The sequence below is a fragment of the Bos mutus genome, chromosome 2 (genome assembly GCF_027580195.1).
Source record: "Bos mutus isolate GX-2022 chromosome 2, NWIPB_WYAK_1.1, whole genome shotgun sequence".
NCBI classification, from domain to species: domain Eukaryota; kingdom Metazoa; phylum Chordata; class Mammalia; order Artiodactyla; family Bovidae; genus Bos; species Bos mutus.
In genome coordinates this window covers 855,393-869,317 of record NC_091618.1, presented here as the reverse complement: position 1 = coordinate 869,317, position 13,925 = coordinate 855,393, and the positions used below count along the sequence as shown (strand labels likewise).

The following is a 13,925-nucleotide window of genomic DNA, read 5'->3' as shown; positions in this document are numbered from 1 at the left end:
GGCTTAAGACTGTGGGCAAAGCTGGGCGGGCTCAGGGGTCCGCCTCCTCACCATGTTTGGGAAAAAGGCTTCGGCCTTGGGGGTCCCTCGAGAGTCTTTGATGAGCCTGAAGAGCTGCGGGATGTCCACGATGTCCCGCTCGGTCAGGCCCAGCTCCCTCTTCAGCACCGCCCGGTTCCAGTCGATGCATTTCTGGGGGGCGGGAGGAGGGGTGGAGGTGGGGCGGCGGTGGGCGGGGCAGGGCGGGGACTCGGGGTTCGGGGGTGGGGGTGCAGGCCGGTCGGTTTAACCGGAGGACCTGAGACAGGGCCAGGAAGGCAGCGGGGCACCTCCTGGCCCCACTCCTGCTCGCCTTTGCTCAGCCCCTGCCCGGGCTCTGCTTCAGTGTCCTGCCTTTCCCGCCACTCCAGCGCTTGGCCTCTTGCACGCCTCCGCGCCTGTTTCTGAGTCTGCCCTGTCTTTCTCTGACTTTGCCAACTCTTCTCTCTCTCTCTCTCTCTCTCTCTCTCTCTCACACACACACACACACACACACTGACCCAGATCCCGGCACTGATCACCCGGAAGGCTCTGTCCTGGGCTTCTAACCTCGGGGAAGACAGCCGGGCGTGGGGGTGGGGGCGAGTGTCAGGTGGCCGGGGCTGTGACGTGCCCTGAATGGCCAGGCTAGTACCTCCACGTATGAATTGTGTTCTCTCAGTTTCTTGTCTGACAGAATGTCCTTTATTTTCTGCTGTTTTTTTTCTGTCATGGAGAAAAAGAAAAAGAAGCAGGTGAATTCAGAGATCCACTTTGCTCTTCCCAGAAGGTCCAGTAGGGACTCAATTTTCCCATCTATAAAATGGGGGCAGTGATGATTCAGAACACACAGGTTTGTTATGAGTATTTGGGAGGTAAATGACTTTAATAAAGTAGTTTACACGGGGTAAGTTCTTAAGAGCATTACTTTCAGTCCCGTAAATTCTCTCGTCTCCAGAGGGATCCTGTTTCCTGAGGGGCAACACAGGCCTGACCATTGCCTGACACTCCAGGACTTGTACAGACACTACGTGAAAACCCTCAGCTGTAGTGACTTCAACCTCTGACTCCAGCCTCAGTCTGTGCACATCATTGAAAAAAATATTTCATTCTCTGCTCCATCCGGATTAAACTTTTTTTCAGGTCCTCTTGCTTTCTCCTGCCTCTGAGCCTTGGCTGTTCCTTCTGCCTGGATTATCTGGACTATCTTTAGTCCCCATGCCACTGCCCCGTTTATCTGGCCAACTCCTGCTCACCTCTCATACTCAGGCCTGATCTTTGCCTCCTCCAGGAAGCCTTCCTGGGGCTCCTCCCAGACACCCCTCAAAGCCCCTGTGTTGCTGCCTCCTGAACTCACTCTCCCCGGACTGTGAGTCCCGAGGGCAGGGACCTCCCTCTCCCTGTTCACGAGGCACCCCCAGTGCCCGGCACAGCGCCGGGTGCCCGGTGGCTGGGCGGAAGATGCCAGCAGCCTGAGTGATTCCATCTGGGGATGGGAGACCACATGCAGGCAGAGGAAGCTTCCCGGGGAAGGACCAGGCACGGCCGACTTACTCTTGACCCCTGGAAACAGCAGGGCCTCCCCGTGGCCCTCCTTCAGCTGCTCCTGGAACAGTTGGTAGCAGGCCCTGGGGCTGGCCAGGAGAAGCCGGAAGCCCTGGGGGCAGAAAGCCTGCGGTCAGAGGTTAGTTTGGTCCCTGGGGCTCCCGGGAGGAAGGCTCTGCCAAGGGTGTGGGGAGTGGGGGCTTGGACCTAGGCTGGCTGCTTCTTCCATGCCCCCTTCTGGGTGAGGGAGAAAGATTTGGGAAGATAAGGTCAGTGTCCCCCACCCTTCCCCGGCAGAGGCAGAGCTGAGTCTGGGAACCTGGGAAGGAGGCCTGTGGCTTCCTTCAGGCAGCCCCCCCAGACCACACCTTCTTTTGCACCGGAACGAAGCTCAGGAACTCGTCCACATGGCCCACAGACAGCCAGTCAGAGTAGAGTCTCAGCGGGGCCTGCACCTGCTGGGCACCCAGGAAGTCCTGCAGGGCCCGGTGCATCTCCTGGCTCTCCTGGCTGCCAACACAGGGTGTTATGGGGAGACAGGTATGCTTCTGGGCTGTGGTGCTGGAGAAGACTCTTGAGAGTCCCTTGGACAGCAAGGTCAACCCAGTCAATCCTAGAGGAAATCAACCCTGAATATTCATTGGAAGGACTGACTCTGAAGCTGAAGCTCCGGTACTTTGGCCATCTGATGCCAAGAGCTGACTCATTGGAAAAAGACCCTGATGCTGGGCAAGATGAGGGCGGGAGGAGAAGGGGACGACAGAGGATGAGATGGTTGGATGGTATCATCGACTCAGTGGACATGAGTTTGAGCAAGATCCAGGAGATGGTGAAGGACAGGGAAGTCCGGTGTGCTGCGGTTCATGGGGTCACAAAGAGTTGGACGTGACCGAGCAACTGAACAGCAACAGCAGCAATGGGAGAAGGGCTTCCCGGGTGGCTCAGCTGGTGAAGGATCTGCCTGCAGTTCAGGAGACCAGGTTCAATCCCTGGGTTGGGAAGATCCCCTGGAGAAGGAAATGGCGATCCACTCCAGTATTCTTGCCTGGAGAATCCCATGGACAGAGAAGCCTGGTGGGTTACAGTCCACGTACTCACAAAGAGTTGGACACAAGTGACCGAGTGACTAACGCTTTCCCTTAGTGGGGGCGTCCACAAGGGTGGGAGTTACCAAGGAAGTCTCTGAGGGCCTGGGACTTGGTGAAGCGGTCAGGATTCTTCAGGGAAGGGATTCAGACCCTGGGATGCCTTTTGTTATTATCATATCTCCTACCACCTGAGAAGTTTAGAAAATGTCACCCCAGTTTTACTGGGGACAACCGAGGCATGGAGTCAGTGAAGGACGTAGGACCAGTCCTTAGCCTCTGCAAGCGCTGCCTGTTGACTCTGCCTGGATGCTGGTGTCGTGAGCAGCGTCGCGGGGGTTGTGGAGCTGGCCCCACCGAGTCCATGCCCCCTTGTCAGCTGTGCGTCCTCGGGCACACCCCTTCACTGTCCCGGCCTCCGTGCTCCCCCTGCCCTGACCTCCAGGGACCCTCATGACCCAGCCTCTGTGCTCCCCCTGCCCTGACCTCCAGGGGCCTTCGTGACCCGGCCTCCATGCTCCCCCTGCCCTGATCTCCAGGGACCCTCGTGACCCGGCCTCCGTGCTCCCCCTGCCCTGACCTCCAGGGACCTTCGTGACCCGGCCTCCGTGCTCCCCCTGCCCTGACCTCCAGGGACCTTCGCGACCCGGCCTCCGTGCTCCCCCTGCCGTGACCTCCAGGGACCCTCGTGACCCGGCCCTTCACTCTTGCTCGGTTTCTGTTTTAGCCTCTCTGACCTTGAACCTACCAAGTTCATTTCTGCCTCAGGGCCTTTGCCCATGATCTTTTAAAAAAACTATTCATTTATTTGGCCGCACTGGGTCTTAGATGTGGCTTGTGGACGCTTTGGTTGCAGCCCGCAGACTCTTAGCTGCTGCATATGGGATCTCGTTCCCTGAGCAGGAGTCGAACCCGAGCCCCGCTGCGTTGGGAGCTCGGAGTCTCAGTCGCTGGACCACCAGGGAAGCCCCTGCCCAGGAGCTCTCTGCTCCGGATCTCCACGCGGCCACGTCCTGCTTGTCATCGGGCCTCGGGCCCCACCCCAGAGAAGCCCTCCTCGGTCTCCCTGCCCCGCTTCCCTCTCCTCTTCTGCCCCACTTTTGTGCTTTCTTTACTGCTGGAAATTATTTGTTAGCTTTTCTGTGGCACATCGTCCCCACCAGGACAGCGGCAGGGCTTGCCCGTCCTGCCCAGGGCCGCACTCCCTGCCGGCTCCTGGCACAGGGCCTGCGCAAAGCAGATGCTCAGCAAACATTCACCGACCCGCGGCATGCAGGTGGCCGAGGTGAGCTTGGTCATGCTGGGCTCCTCACTGGGTGTTCTTTGCTGTATGCTTTGATTCCCCACAGTCCCTCAAGTTTGTTGAGTCCTTTTTTTTTTTTTTTTTCTGCACTGAGAAGCATGTAGGGTCTTCGTTTCCCAGCCAGGGATCCACCCCACGCCCCCCATGTTGGAAGCGTGGAGTCTTAAACCACGGGACCCCAGGGATGTCCCCTATGAGCCCTCTTGGCCAGGAGCCAGCAGGGAAGCCCTCTGCTCTGGCCTCTGCTGCGCCCCACTCCCCTGCACCCCTGAGTCCGCCGCCCCCTCCCCCCACCTCTCCTTACCTGGGGTAACCGCTGTCTCCAATGAGAATCCTGCCCAGCGGGTACGCCTTCCCCCTGACCGTCACGGGGGGGCTCACTTCCAGGTTCCCAAAGGAGTCGAGGTCAGTCACACTGCCCGTCTGGGGCCCACGAGTCACGTAGCCAAAATCTGGACCCTGGGGTGGGAGGATCAGGGGCCAAGAGTTAGAGAACCCAGGGTCTTGGGGAAGAGAGCGTGGGGTCCAGGTTTAAAGATGAGCTTGGTCTCAGAAGAAACCCTTCGGCCACTGGTTCAGAGCAGGTCCCGTTACTATCTGAGGGATTCTGAAGGAAGGCTGAGTCAGCGCGGGCAAGAGAGGGGGTTTGTGAGTCTCTGAGGGGCGCCCGCGGCTTCTAAACCTCTAAACCTTGTGTGCGTGCTCAGTCGCTCAGCTGTGTCCCACTCTTTGTGACTCCGTGGATTTATAGCCTGTCAGGCTCCTCGGTCCACTGGATTTCCCAAGGAAGAATACTGGAGTGGGTCTCCATTTCCTCCATCAGGGGATCTTCCTGACCCAGGAATCAAACCCACGTCTCCTGCGTCTCCTGCGTTGGCAGGTGGATTCTTTACCGCTGAGCACTGGGGAAGCCGCATCATAAACCTTAACTCGGGTGTGAAAATGAATCTGCTAGGTACCATCTCTGTCCTCGGAGCAGAAACTATGGTCAGGAAGACTGCGACTCGAGCTGTCTCTACAGCAGACGCTCCTGCTCCACACGGGCGCGTCCCGACCTGGGGCTGCAGCAGGCCTCCCCACGGGGCTGCGGCCCCTCGTCCTCGTGAGAAGACCACAGGGGCGGCGCCCCTCCTACCCCGCGTTGGTTTCCGGCTGCCGCTGTGAGCCGACGGCTCTGAGCTCAGAGGTCTGAAGTCAGCCTCACGGGACTGAAATCAAGGGGTGGCAGGCTGGCTCCTTCTGGAGGCTCTGGGAGAGAACCCGCTTCCTTTCCTTTTTCAGCTTCTAGTGGTCAGCTGGCTGGCAGCTCTTCTGCCATATTCAGTGCCCATCACTCCAGTCTCTGTTGCTGACATCAGAAGTCTTTTCCCATCCCGACCCTGCTTCCCCCCTTTCATGAGGAGCCTTGTGATGGCATAGAGTCCTCCCAGATCACCCAGGGGAGTCCCCATCGCAAGATCCCTGACTTAATCTCATTCACAAAGCCCCCGTTGCCATGTAAGATGGCATCTGCTTCTGGGGGGACATCGTCCAGGCCACCCACTGAACCTCTAACCCTCTGCTTCTGTGCGTGCTCAGTCACTCAGTCATGTCTGACTCTTTGTGACCCCATGGACTGTAGCCCACCAGGCTCCTCTGCCCATGGGGACTCTCCAGGCAAGAATACTGGAGTGGGTAGCCTATCCCTTCTCCAGGGGACCTTCCTGACCCAGGAATCGAATTGGGGTCTCCTGCATTGCAGGCCATTCCGAGGGATCGAACCTGCATCTCCTGCATGGCAGATGGATTCTTTACCAACTGAGCCACCAGGGAAGCCCACCTCTAACTCTACTTCCTACAGACTGATGATTTGTACCCTGGGGCTTTACGGGGGCCACAGACGCCCTGAAACTAGATGCCAAATAGTGGGCTTGGGTGCATTTTTTGTGGAAGATGAGTAGTCTGAAGGGGGTCTGTGACTCCACAGGTCTAAAACCCATTATTTCCAAATCCTTCTTCTCTCTCTAAAACCCTTGCCAACCTGACCTCCTCCCCTGCCGGGCCATCGAAACTGCTCCCTTGAGCTCCTCTGGTGGTCCTGTGGTTAAGAGTCCACCTTGCAATCCAAGAGACACGGGTTCAATCCCTGGTCCGGGAAGGTCCCACTTGCCACAGGACAACGCAGCCCGTGCCCGCAACTACCGAGCCTGTGCCCGAGACCTGGGAGCTGCAATTACTGAAGCCCGAGCGCCCGGAGCCTATGCCTTGAAACAAGAGGAGCCACTGCAGTGAGAAGCCTGCCCCACAGCTGGAGGAACGCTGTACACAGCGGAGAAGCCCCCACAGCAAACACCAACCAAGCAACAGTCAGCATGGAAAAGATGCTGCTCGGGGTCTCTGTGGCCGCAGTTAGCTCAGCGGGCAGTGCCTGGGCTCTCTTGTCCACGAGACCTGAAGGTGGAGGAGCAGCCAGACCCTGAACCGGGGCGAGCACTGCAGGCAGCAGAAACAGCAGGTGCAAAGGCCCGGGGTGAGCACAAGCCGGGCACATGTGAAGACCAGGAAGGAGGCCAGTGGGGCTGGAGCCAGGAGAGGGGCAGGGAAGTGGCCCAGGGCTGGAGAAGCAGATGCGGCTGTAGCCTGGTGAGGAGGTTGATTCTTATCCCAATTCATTTTATAAAATTTATTTTTATTTATGTATTTGGCTGCATCAGGTCTTAACTCCCTGACCAGGCGAGGGGGAGTCTTAGTTCCCCAACAAGACGTTGAGCCCGCATCGCCTGCATTGCAAGGAGGCTTCTTAACCACTGAGCCACCACGGAAGTCCCTCAAAAAGTAAGTGTGAAAGTGTTACTCACTCAGTCCGGTCTGACTCTTTGCGACCCCATGGACTGTAGCCCGCCAGACTCCTCTGTCTGTGGAATTTTCCAGGCAAAAATACCGGACTCGGTAGCCATTCCCAGGGATCGAACCTGCATCTCCTGCATGGCAGATGGATTCTTTACCATCTGAGCCACCAGGAACGCCCAGGGAAGTCCCTATCCCCTATCCCCTATCCCCAATTCTTTTCCTGAGTGATTTGAATCAAGATACCCCAGACCTGGTGGCTCAGATGGTAAAGAATCTACCTGCAATGCAGGAGACCTGGGTTTGATCCCTGGGTTGGGAAGATCCCCTGGAGGAGGGCATGGCAACCCACTCCAGTATTCTTGCCTGGAGAATCCCCATGGACAGAGGAGCCTGGTGGGCTGCAGTCCATGGGGTCACAAAGAGTCGGACACGACTGAGTGACTAAGCACAGTGACTAACACCCCTGACTGATGTGGGGGGCTAAGGGGCCACCACAGCCTCCCTCCACCTGAGGCTGTCTATAGGAAGGTCAGTTTTCATTCCAATCCCAAAGAAAGGCAATGTCAAAGCATTTTCAAACTACCGCACAATTGTACTCATCTCACACACTAGCAAAGTAATGCTCAAAATTCTCCAAGCCAGGCTTCAACAGTACATGAACCGTGAACTTCCAGATGTTGAAGCTGGATTTAAAAAAGCCAGAGGAACCAGAGATCAATTCGCCAACATCTGTTGGATCATCAAAAAAGCAAGAGACTTCCAGAAAAACATCTTCTTTTGCTTTATTGACTACGCTAAAGCCTTTGACTGTGTGGATCATAAGAAACTGTGGAAAATTCTTATAGAGATGGGAATATCAGGCCACCTTACCTGCCTTCTGAGAAATCTGTATGCAGGTAAAGAAGCAACAGTTAGAACCAGACATGGAAAAACAGACTAGCTCCAAATCGGAAAAGGAGTACATCAAGGCTGTATATTGTCACCCTGCTTATTTAACTTCTGTGCAGAGTACATCATGAGAAATGCCCAGCTGGATGAAGCACAAGCTGGAATCAAGATTGCCGGGAGAAATATCAATAACCTCAGTTATGCAGATGACACCATCCTTATGGCAGAAAGTGAAGAAGAACTAAAGACCCTCTTGATGAAAGTGAAAGAGAGTGAAAAAGTTGGCTTAAAGCTCAACATTCAGAAAACGAAGATCATGGCATCCGGTCCCATCAGTTCATGGTAAATAGATGGGGAAACAGTGGGAATAGTGACAGACTTTATTTTTCTGGGCTTCAAAATCACCACAGATGGTGACTGCAGCCATGAAATTAAAAGACACTTGCTCCTTGGAAGAAAAGCTATGACCAACCTAGATAGCATATTAAAAAGCAGAGACATTACTTTGCCAACAAAGTTCTGTCTAGTCAAAGCTATGGTTTTTCCTGTGGTCATGTATGGATGTGAGAGTTGGACTATAAAGAAAGCTGAGCGCTGAAGAATTGATGCTTTTGAACTATGGTGTTGGAGAAGACTCTTGAGAGCCCCTTTGGCTGCATAGAGATCCAACCAGTACATCCTAAAGGAAATCAGTCCTGAGTATTCATTGGAAGGACTGATGCTGAAGCTGAAATTCCAATACTTTGGCCACCTGATGTGAAGAACTGACTCATTTGAAAAGACTCTGATGCTGGGAAAGATTGAAGGCAGGAAGAGAAGGGGACGACAGAGGATGAGATGGTTGGATGGCATCACCGACTCGATGGACATGAGTTTGAGCAAACTCTGGGAGTTGGTGAGGGACAGAGAAGCCAGGTGTGGTGCAGTCCCTGGGGATGTAAAGAGTCAGACACGACTGAGCGACTGAACTGAACCAAATGGCAGAGACGTCATGACCCCAACTAAATCCCTGCGTCGGCAGCACGCAGCACAGGAGAGCCAGTGAGTTAAACTCAGGTTTCCTTTCAAAGCCTCCTGCGTGGGCCAGGTCACCCCCTTTCCCTTCGGGAACAGAGGCTCCTTGGAAAGCCGTTCACCGCAGCACAGCGTTTACCCCGCGGTCTTTCCTTCGTCTTCTCTGGGTGCCTGAGGTCAGGGGCTGTCAGGGCTCAGAGCACAGGCCTGGGGTCTCTCTGACAAAGCAGGGGCAGGGTGCTCATGGCCTGCTTTGCGTTCCAACTTAGCTGTCTTTTTGTGTGACCTCGAGAAAGCCGCTTCACCTTTTGAGCCTGAGTTTCTTCATCTATAAAATGGGCCTAGTAATAGCACCTATTATTAGAGGTTGTCAGACAAATTAAATGAGCTCATGTAGGCACTCAGCACTGTGACTGCCCCAGGACGTGAGCCCCCAGATGTAACCATTATTATAGTTGTTATCATTTTTATTATTCTGTGCTGAGTTTGCAGGAAGCTACCCAGTTAGTCAAGCATGACTCAATAATTTGTCGCCCTCACCTGACCCGGTAAACACATGTAGAGACCTTGGCTGATAAAGTCACACTGAGAAAATGCCCACTCTGGTCCTGAACACCCTGCGTGTCCCAAGGGGAGCCCCTGAAAGTCACACTCCCACCCAGAAGACAGAGCCTCCAGCTGGATGCTGAGGAAGCTTCTGGTCCGGGCTCTACCCCCACCTTGCAGAAGAGCATCTTTTTTTCTTTTGGCTACACCACAAGGCATGAGGGACCTTAGTTCCCTGGCCGGGGACTGAACCTGGGCCCCGTTCAGTGGAGGTGCAGAGTCCTAACCGCCGGACACCAGGGAGGTCCCAAGAGCATCTGCAGCGGAACAACGGTGCCCGCACCCCACCTAATGCTCAGCAGGGTTTCTTGAGGGAGGCTCGAGCTCATAGCCAGAAAGGGCTTTGGGAAAGGCAAACCCAGATCTCATCACATAACAAAAATATCCCAGCCAGAGCCTTTCTGAAGATTCAGTGGCTGAGACTCCGCGCTTGCAACATACGGAGTGCAGGCTTGATCCCTGGTCAGGGAACTAAGATCCTGCAAGTCAAGCCATGCGGCTGAAAAAGAAAATTAAAATAACATAGTAACTTTAAAAAGGGCTTCCCTGGTGGCTCAGCAGTAAAGAACCCGCCTGCCAATGCAGGAGACTTGGGTTCAATCCCTGGGTCGGGAAGATCCCCTGGAGGAGGAAACGGCGACCCACTCCAGTGTTCTGGCCTGGAGAATCCCATGGACGGAGGAGCCTGGAGGGCTACAGTCAAGGGGGTTGCAAAGAGTTGGACACGGCTGAGCATGCACACACACAGAGAAATACAAACTTAAAAACAAAGATAACGACAGATAAGATGGATAATTTAATAAAACTGCCCCTCCACCCGTGCAATGGCCGCTGGGCTCCTGCGGCTCTAGGCACGGGCGGCCGCTCAGTGCGGGGTCGGGGATGGGAGCCAGGAAGGAGGCGGGAGCCGGGCGTTCACCCTGCGCCCAGCCCGCGCGGCACGTACCAGCATGCACTTGATGGGGAAGTCCTTCAGGCCTCTGTTCCTCGGGGAGTCGAAGACCACGGGCAGCGTCCTGTGCGGGGCTTGGGTGTAGCCGATCTCCATCTCATCCTGCGCGGGGACAGGGGCAGGGAGGCTGTCACGCCTGCTCCCGTCGCCCGGGGCAGGGCCGGGGGCTGGAGAACCATCTGCTCTCTCTCCCCGTGGGGTCAAGGGCAAATGCACTGGGTTATTCAACCCCAGAAGAGGGGCTCTGGGAAAGCAGAGCTTACTGTCCTGTACTTGAATCCACGTGCAGCGGAATCAACCTGGGTGCCCTTCACTCTTGCTCCTGATGGGTGCCAAGGACCCATGGTGTACCAACCACGGGCCCTGAGCTTGAGGGGCAACCCAAGAGCTGGGCGTTCAGCACCCAGAACTAGGAGGGGAGGGGGGGAGGGGAGGCGTCCGCGGGAACACAGAGGGGGACTCCCAACGCAGCCGGGATGGCGCAGGGGAGACTTCTTAAAGAGGTTCTAGGGTGGTGCAGGGGACTCTACCCCACGCTCCATGATGACCCAAATGGGGAGAGAATCTAAGGAAGCGTGGATAGACGTGTATGTGTGGCCGTCCCGGTGGCTCAGCTGGTAAAGGACCCGCCTGCCCTGCAGGAGACCCCGGTTCTATTTCCGGGTCGGGAAGATCCCCTGGAGAAGGGATGGGCTACCCACTCCAGTGTTCTTGGGCTTCCCTGGTGGCTCCAGTGGTAAAGAATCCGCTTGCAATGTGGGAGACCTGGGTTTGATTCCTGGGTCAGGAAGATCCCCTGGAGGAGGGGATGGCAACCCACTCTAGTATCCTTGCCTGGAGAATCCCATGGACAGAGGAGCCTGGCGGGCCACAGTCCACGGGGTCGGAAAGGGTCAGACACGACTGAGGGACTAAGCGCAGCCCAGCACGTGTATGTGTATAGCTGACTCACTTTGCTGCAGAGCAGAAACTAACACAGCACTGTGAAGCACTGATTCTCTAATACAAATGAACGATGAGAGTGAAGTGAGAGCTGCTCAGTCATGTCCGACTCTGCGACCCCGTGGACTATACAGTCCATGGGATTCTCCAGGCCAGAACGCTGGAGTGGGTAGCCTTTCCCTTCTCCAAGGGATTTTTCCAACCCAGGGATTGAACCCAGATCTTGCACATTGCAGGTGGATTCTTTACCAACTGGGCCACAGGGAAGCCACAAATGGATAATAATAATAATAAAAAGTGCTTCTGAGTTGGAGCCTGGAGGGCAGAGGTAATCCTGTCCCAAAAGAGGGCGAGTAAGGCCCCAGCTGAGCCCCTGGGACAGAGCTGGGAGGGTGCAGGTCGGATCGGGGCACACCTGGCTTGTATTCCAGCCGGCAGGCGTGACGTTGGCCATAAAACACTATTAGGCTGGACCATCTTGGGGGTTCAAACTGCCATTCTCTGAGATAAAGAATGGTGACGTTTCAGCCATTTCATCTGCTTGATCTAACACAGGTAGAATGATAGGAGAGGAAGAGAGGGCATTATTTGGGGGTTGTGTGTGTGTCGCATCTGACTCTTTGCGCTCGACCCCGTGGACTGTAGCCCGTCAGGCTCCTCTGTCCATGGGATTCTCCAGGCAAGAATACTGGAGTGGGTTGTCATTTCCTTCTCCAGGGGATCTTCCTGACCCAGGGATCCTCCTGACCCAGGGATCCAACCCGGGTCTTCTGCATTGCAGTCAGATTCTTTACCGTCTGAGTCACCAGAGGAGGCCACATTTGGGGGTTAGAAAGGAGTGCTGATTGAGGGTGGCAGACGTGGGGCCACTGGATCGGGAGGTAGCCGAGAGGGGGAGACGGGTGCCTCGGAAGACGCTGGAGCAGGGCCGTGGCCTGGCCTGGAGGCAGGCCGCTGGACCGGCTGCTTGAGCCCCAGCCCCCGAGCTTCGCAGCATTTGTTCCGCTTCCTGAGGTCGTCTGAGAGTTTTCAAGCAGGAAGGAGGTCATCTCAGTGACACAGCTAGCAGGCTGTTTAAATGTCAGTAGGGTCACTTTCCTGAGCCTTCCCCGTCTGCGGGGACCCTAGGATGCTCTTAACTCCTCGCCCGGGGGGAGGAAGGGTGGCCAGCAGGGTGCAGGGCCAAGCCCGTGAAGCCGGGCCCCGTGTCCCTTGACCCTCGGGGCGTGCCTCCCGAGTGCCCAGCCCGCCTGCCCCGAGGGCACACACCTGCATCCACCGGTCGTCCACGCTCTCCTCCTGTGCACAGACGGTCAGCTTGCAATTGGCTTTCTTGGCCAGCGCGGTCAGTGATTTCAGGAAGTCCTCGTTTTCAAATACCCTAGAACGATCAGGAAGAAAGAAAAGGTCCTCGGTGCCCCTGATTGCGCACCCAGCGGCCTTGGCTGGGCTCTGAGGAGGCCGGCTGGACTCAGGGTGGAGCAGGCGCAGGAGCTGAGGCCGGGACACAGGACGGGACCCCCGCGGTGCGTGCTTCGAGACCCCTGGAGCCCGATGGAGACCCCCGCTTGCCCTGTCTGCCTGCTCTCAGCACGCTGCCTCTCTGAACTCTGCTGACAACCCGGGGGGGACCAGCGGGCAACCTTCCAGCGAGCAGAAGGCAGAGCGCGGAGGTGAGAGTCAAGGTCATGCCACACGCATTCAGGTCCAGGCCTTGCTGGCTTCCAGGTTGCATCCTGAGCACCAGGTTACACTCGCAAACCTCCTGCCCCCAAGCGACAGGAAGAGGCCAGGGGGAAGGGGGAAGGCCCCCGAGGCCCTGCGTGGTTATCAGGGGCTCCCTGACCGCGGGATGGACGCCCGGGGCCCCCCACCGTGTGTCCTGCCCCAGGGTGGGGAACGCGAGCTCAGAGGTTGGTCAGGAACGGGCATTTGAAATGAGTGTCCGGGGTTCCGCGTGCAGGGCCGCCCTCGTGGGAGCCCCGAGGCCTTGCCCGGAGGACCAGAGCTCTCATCTTCCGGGTCTGGTGAAGTCCAAAGTCCCCCAGGCGCTAAAGCCACCCTCAGGATGCCTTGGGCCAGAGAGTGACAGGGAAACAGTGCCCACGATGTTCCCTGCCCGCTTACGGCTCCAACCAAGCCCCCGCCCTCAGCCGGCCGCAGCGGGAGCACCCCTGCCCCCATCCACACCGCCGGGCACGAAGCACTCCGGGGTCCTGCTCCAGGTTCTCCCTGGGGGGGTGTGTGTGTGTCTGGGCCCCGCCTCAGCCCTCCAGGGCCCCTCACCTGCACACATACACCTCCTTCGGGGGCTGGGTGTTGGGGGTCATGATCCAGGGGGCCACACGGAAGACCACACTGTCCTGGAAAAGCAGGCTTTGGGGGAGCTCCTGTGGGAGGGGGGAGGGCGAGAGAGGGGCTGTGAGAGCAGCCAGGCATGCGGGGAGCCCCTCCCCAGCTGGGCCGGGGCCTGGAAGCCCAGCCGCCCCCTGCTCCCCAGGCCTACCGGGTTGGACACGTCCAGCAGGGAGAGGTGGAGGGAAACGAGCCCCGGGAAGCTGGCGTCGGGGAAGGCCAGGCCCTCCACGTAGAAGTGTGTGCTGCGCTGGCCGCCAGGGAGCTCCAGCAGGTGAGACGGGCGCTCTGGCCCCAGGACCGCGCTGTACCGGGAGGGCTGCCGGCCCCCTGGGAGCGAGCAGGGGGTCAGCGCTGCGTCCCTGTCTCTGAGGAGCCCGAGCCCCTC

General features: G+C 57.1%; 1 protein-coding gene across 2 annotated transcripts in view; it reads right to left on the bottom strand.

Moving 5' to 3' along the window:
• PADI4 (peptidyl arginine deiminase 4) overlaps window positions 1-13,925 on the bottom strand; it is a 28,153-nt gene that overhangs the window by 2,097 nt on the left and 12,131 nt on the right. For both annotated transcript variants that reach the window (XM_070382035.1, XM_070382038.1), the window contains 9 exons: window positions 13,689-13,867; window positions 13,469-13,572; window positions 12,452-12,563; window positions 10,235-10,342; window positions 4,256-4,410; window positions 1,932-2,073; window positions 1,573-1,675; window positions 674-744; window positions 52-192 (listed from right to left, as the gene is read on the bottom strand). In XM_070382035.1, the coding sequence (XP_070238136.1) occupies window positions 52-192; window positions 674-744; window positions 1,573-1,675; window positions 1,932-2,073; window positions 4,256-4,410; window positions 10,235-10,342; window positions 12,452-12,563; window positions 13,469-13,572; window positions 13,689-13,867 (1,115 nt within the window). The remainder of the gene's footprint in view (window positions 1-51; window positions 193-673; window positions 745-1,572; window positions 1,676-1,931; window positions 2,074-4,255; window positions 4,411-10,234; window positions 10,343-12,451; window positions 12,564-13,468; window positions 13,573-13,688; window positions 13,868-13,925) is intronic.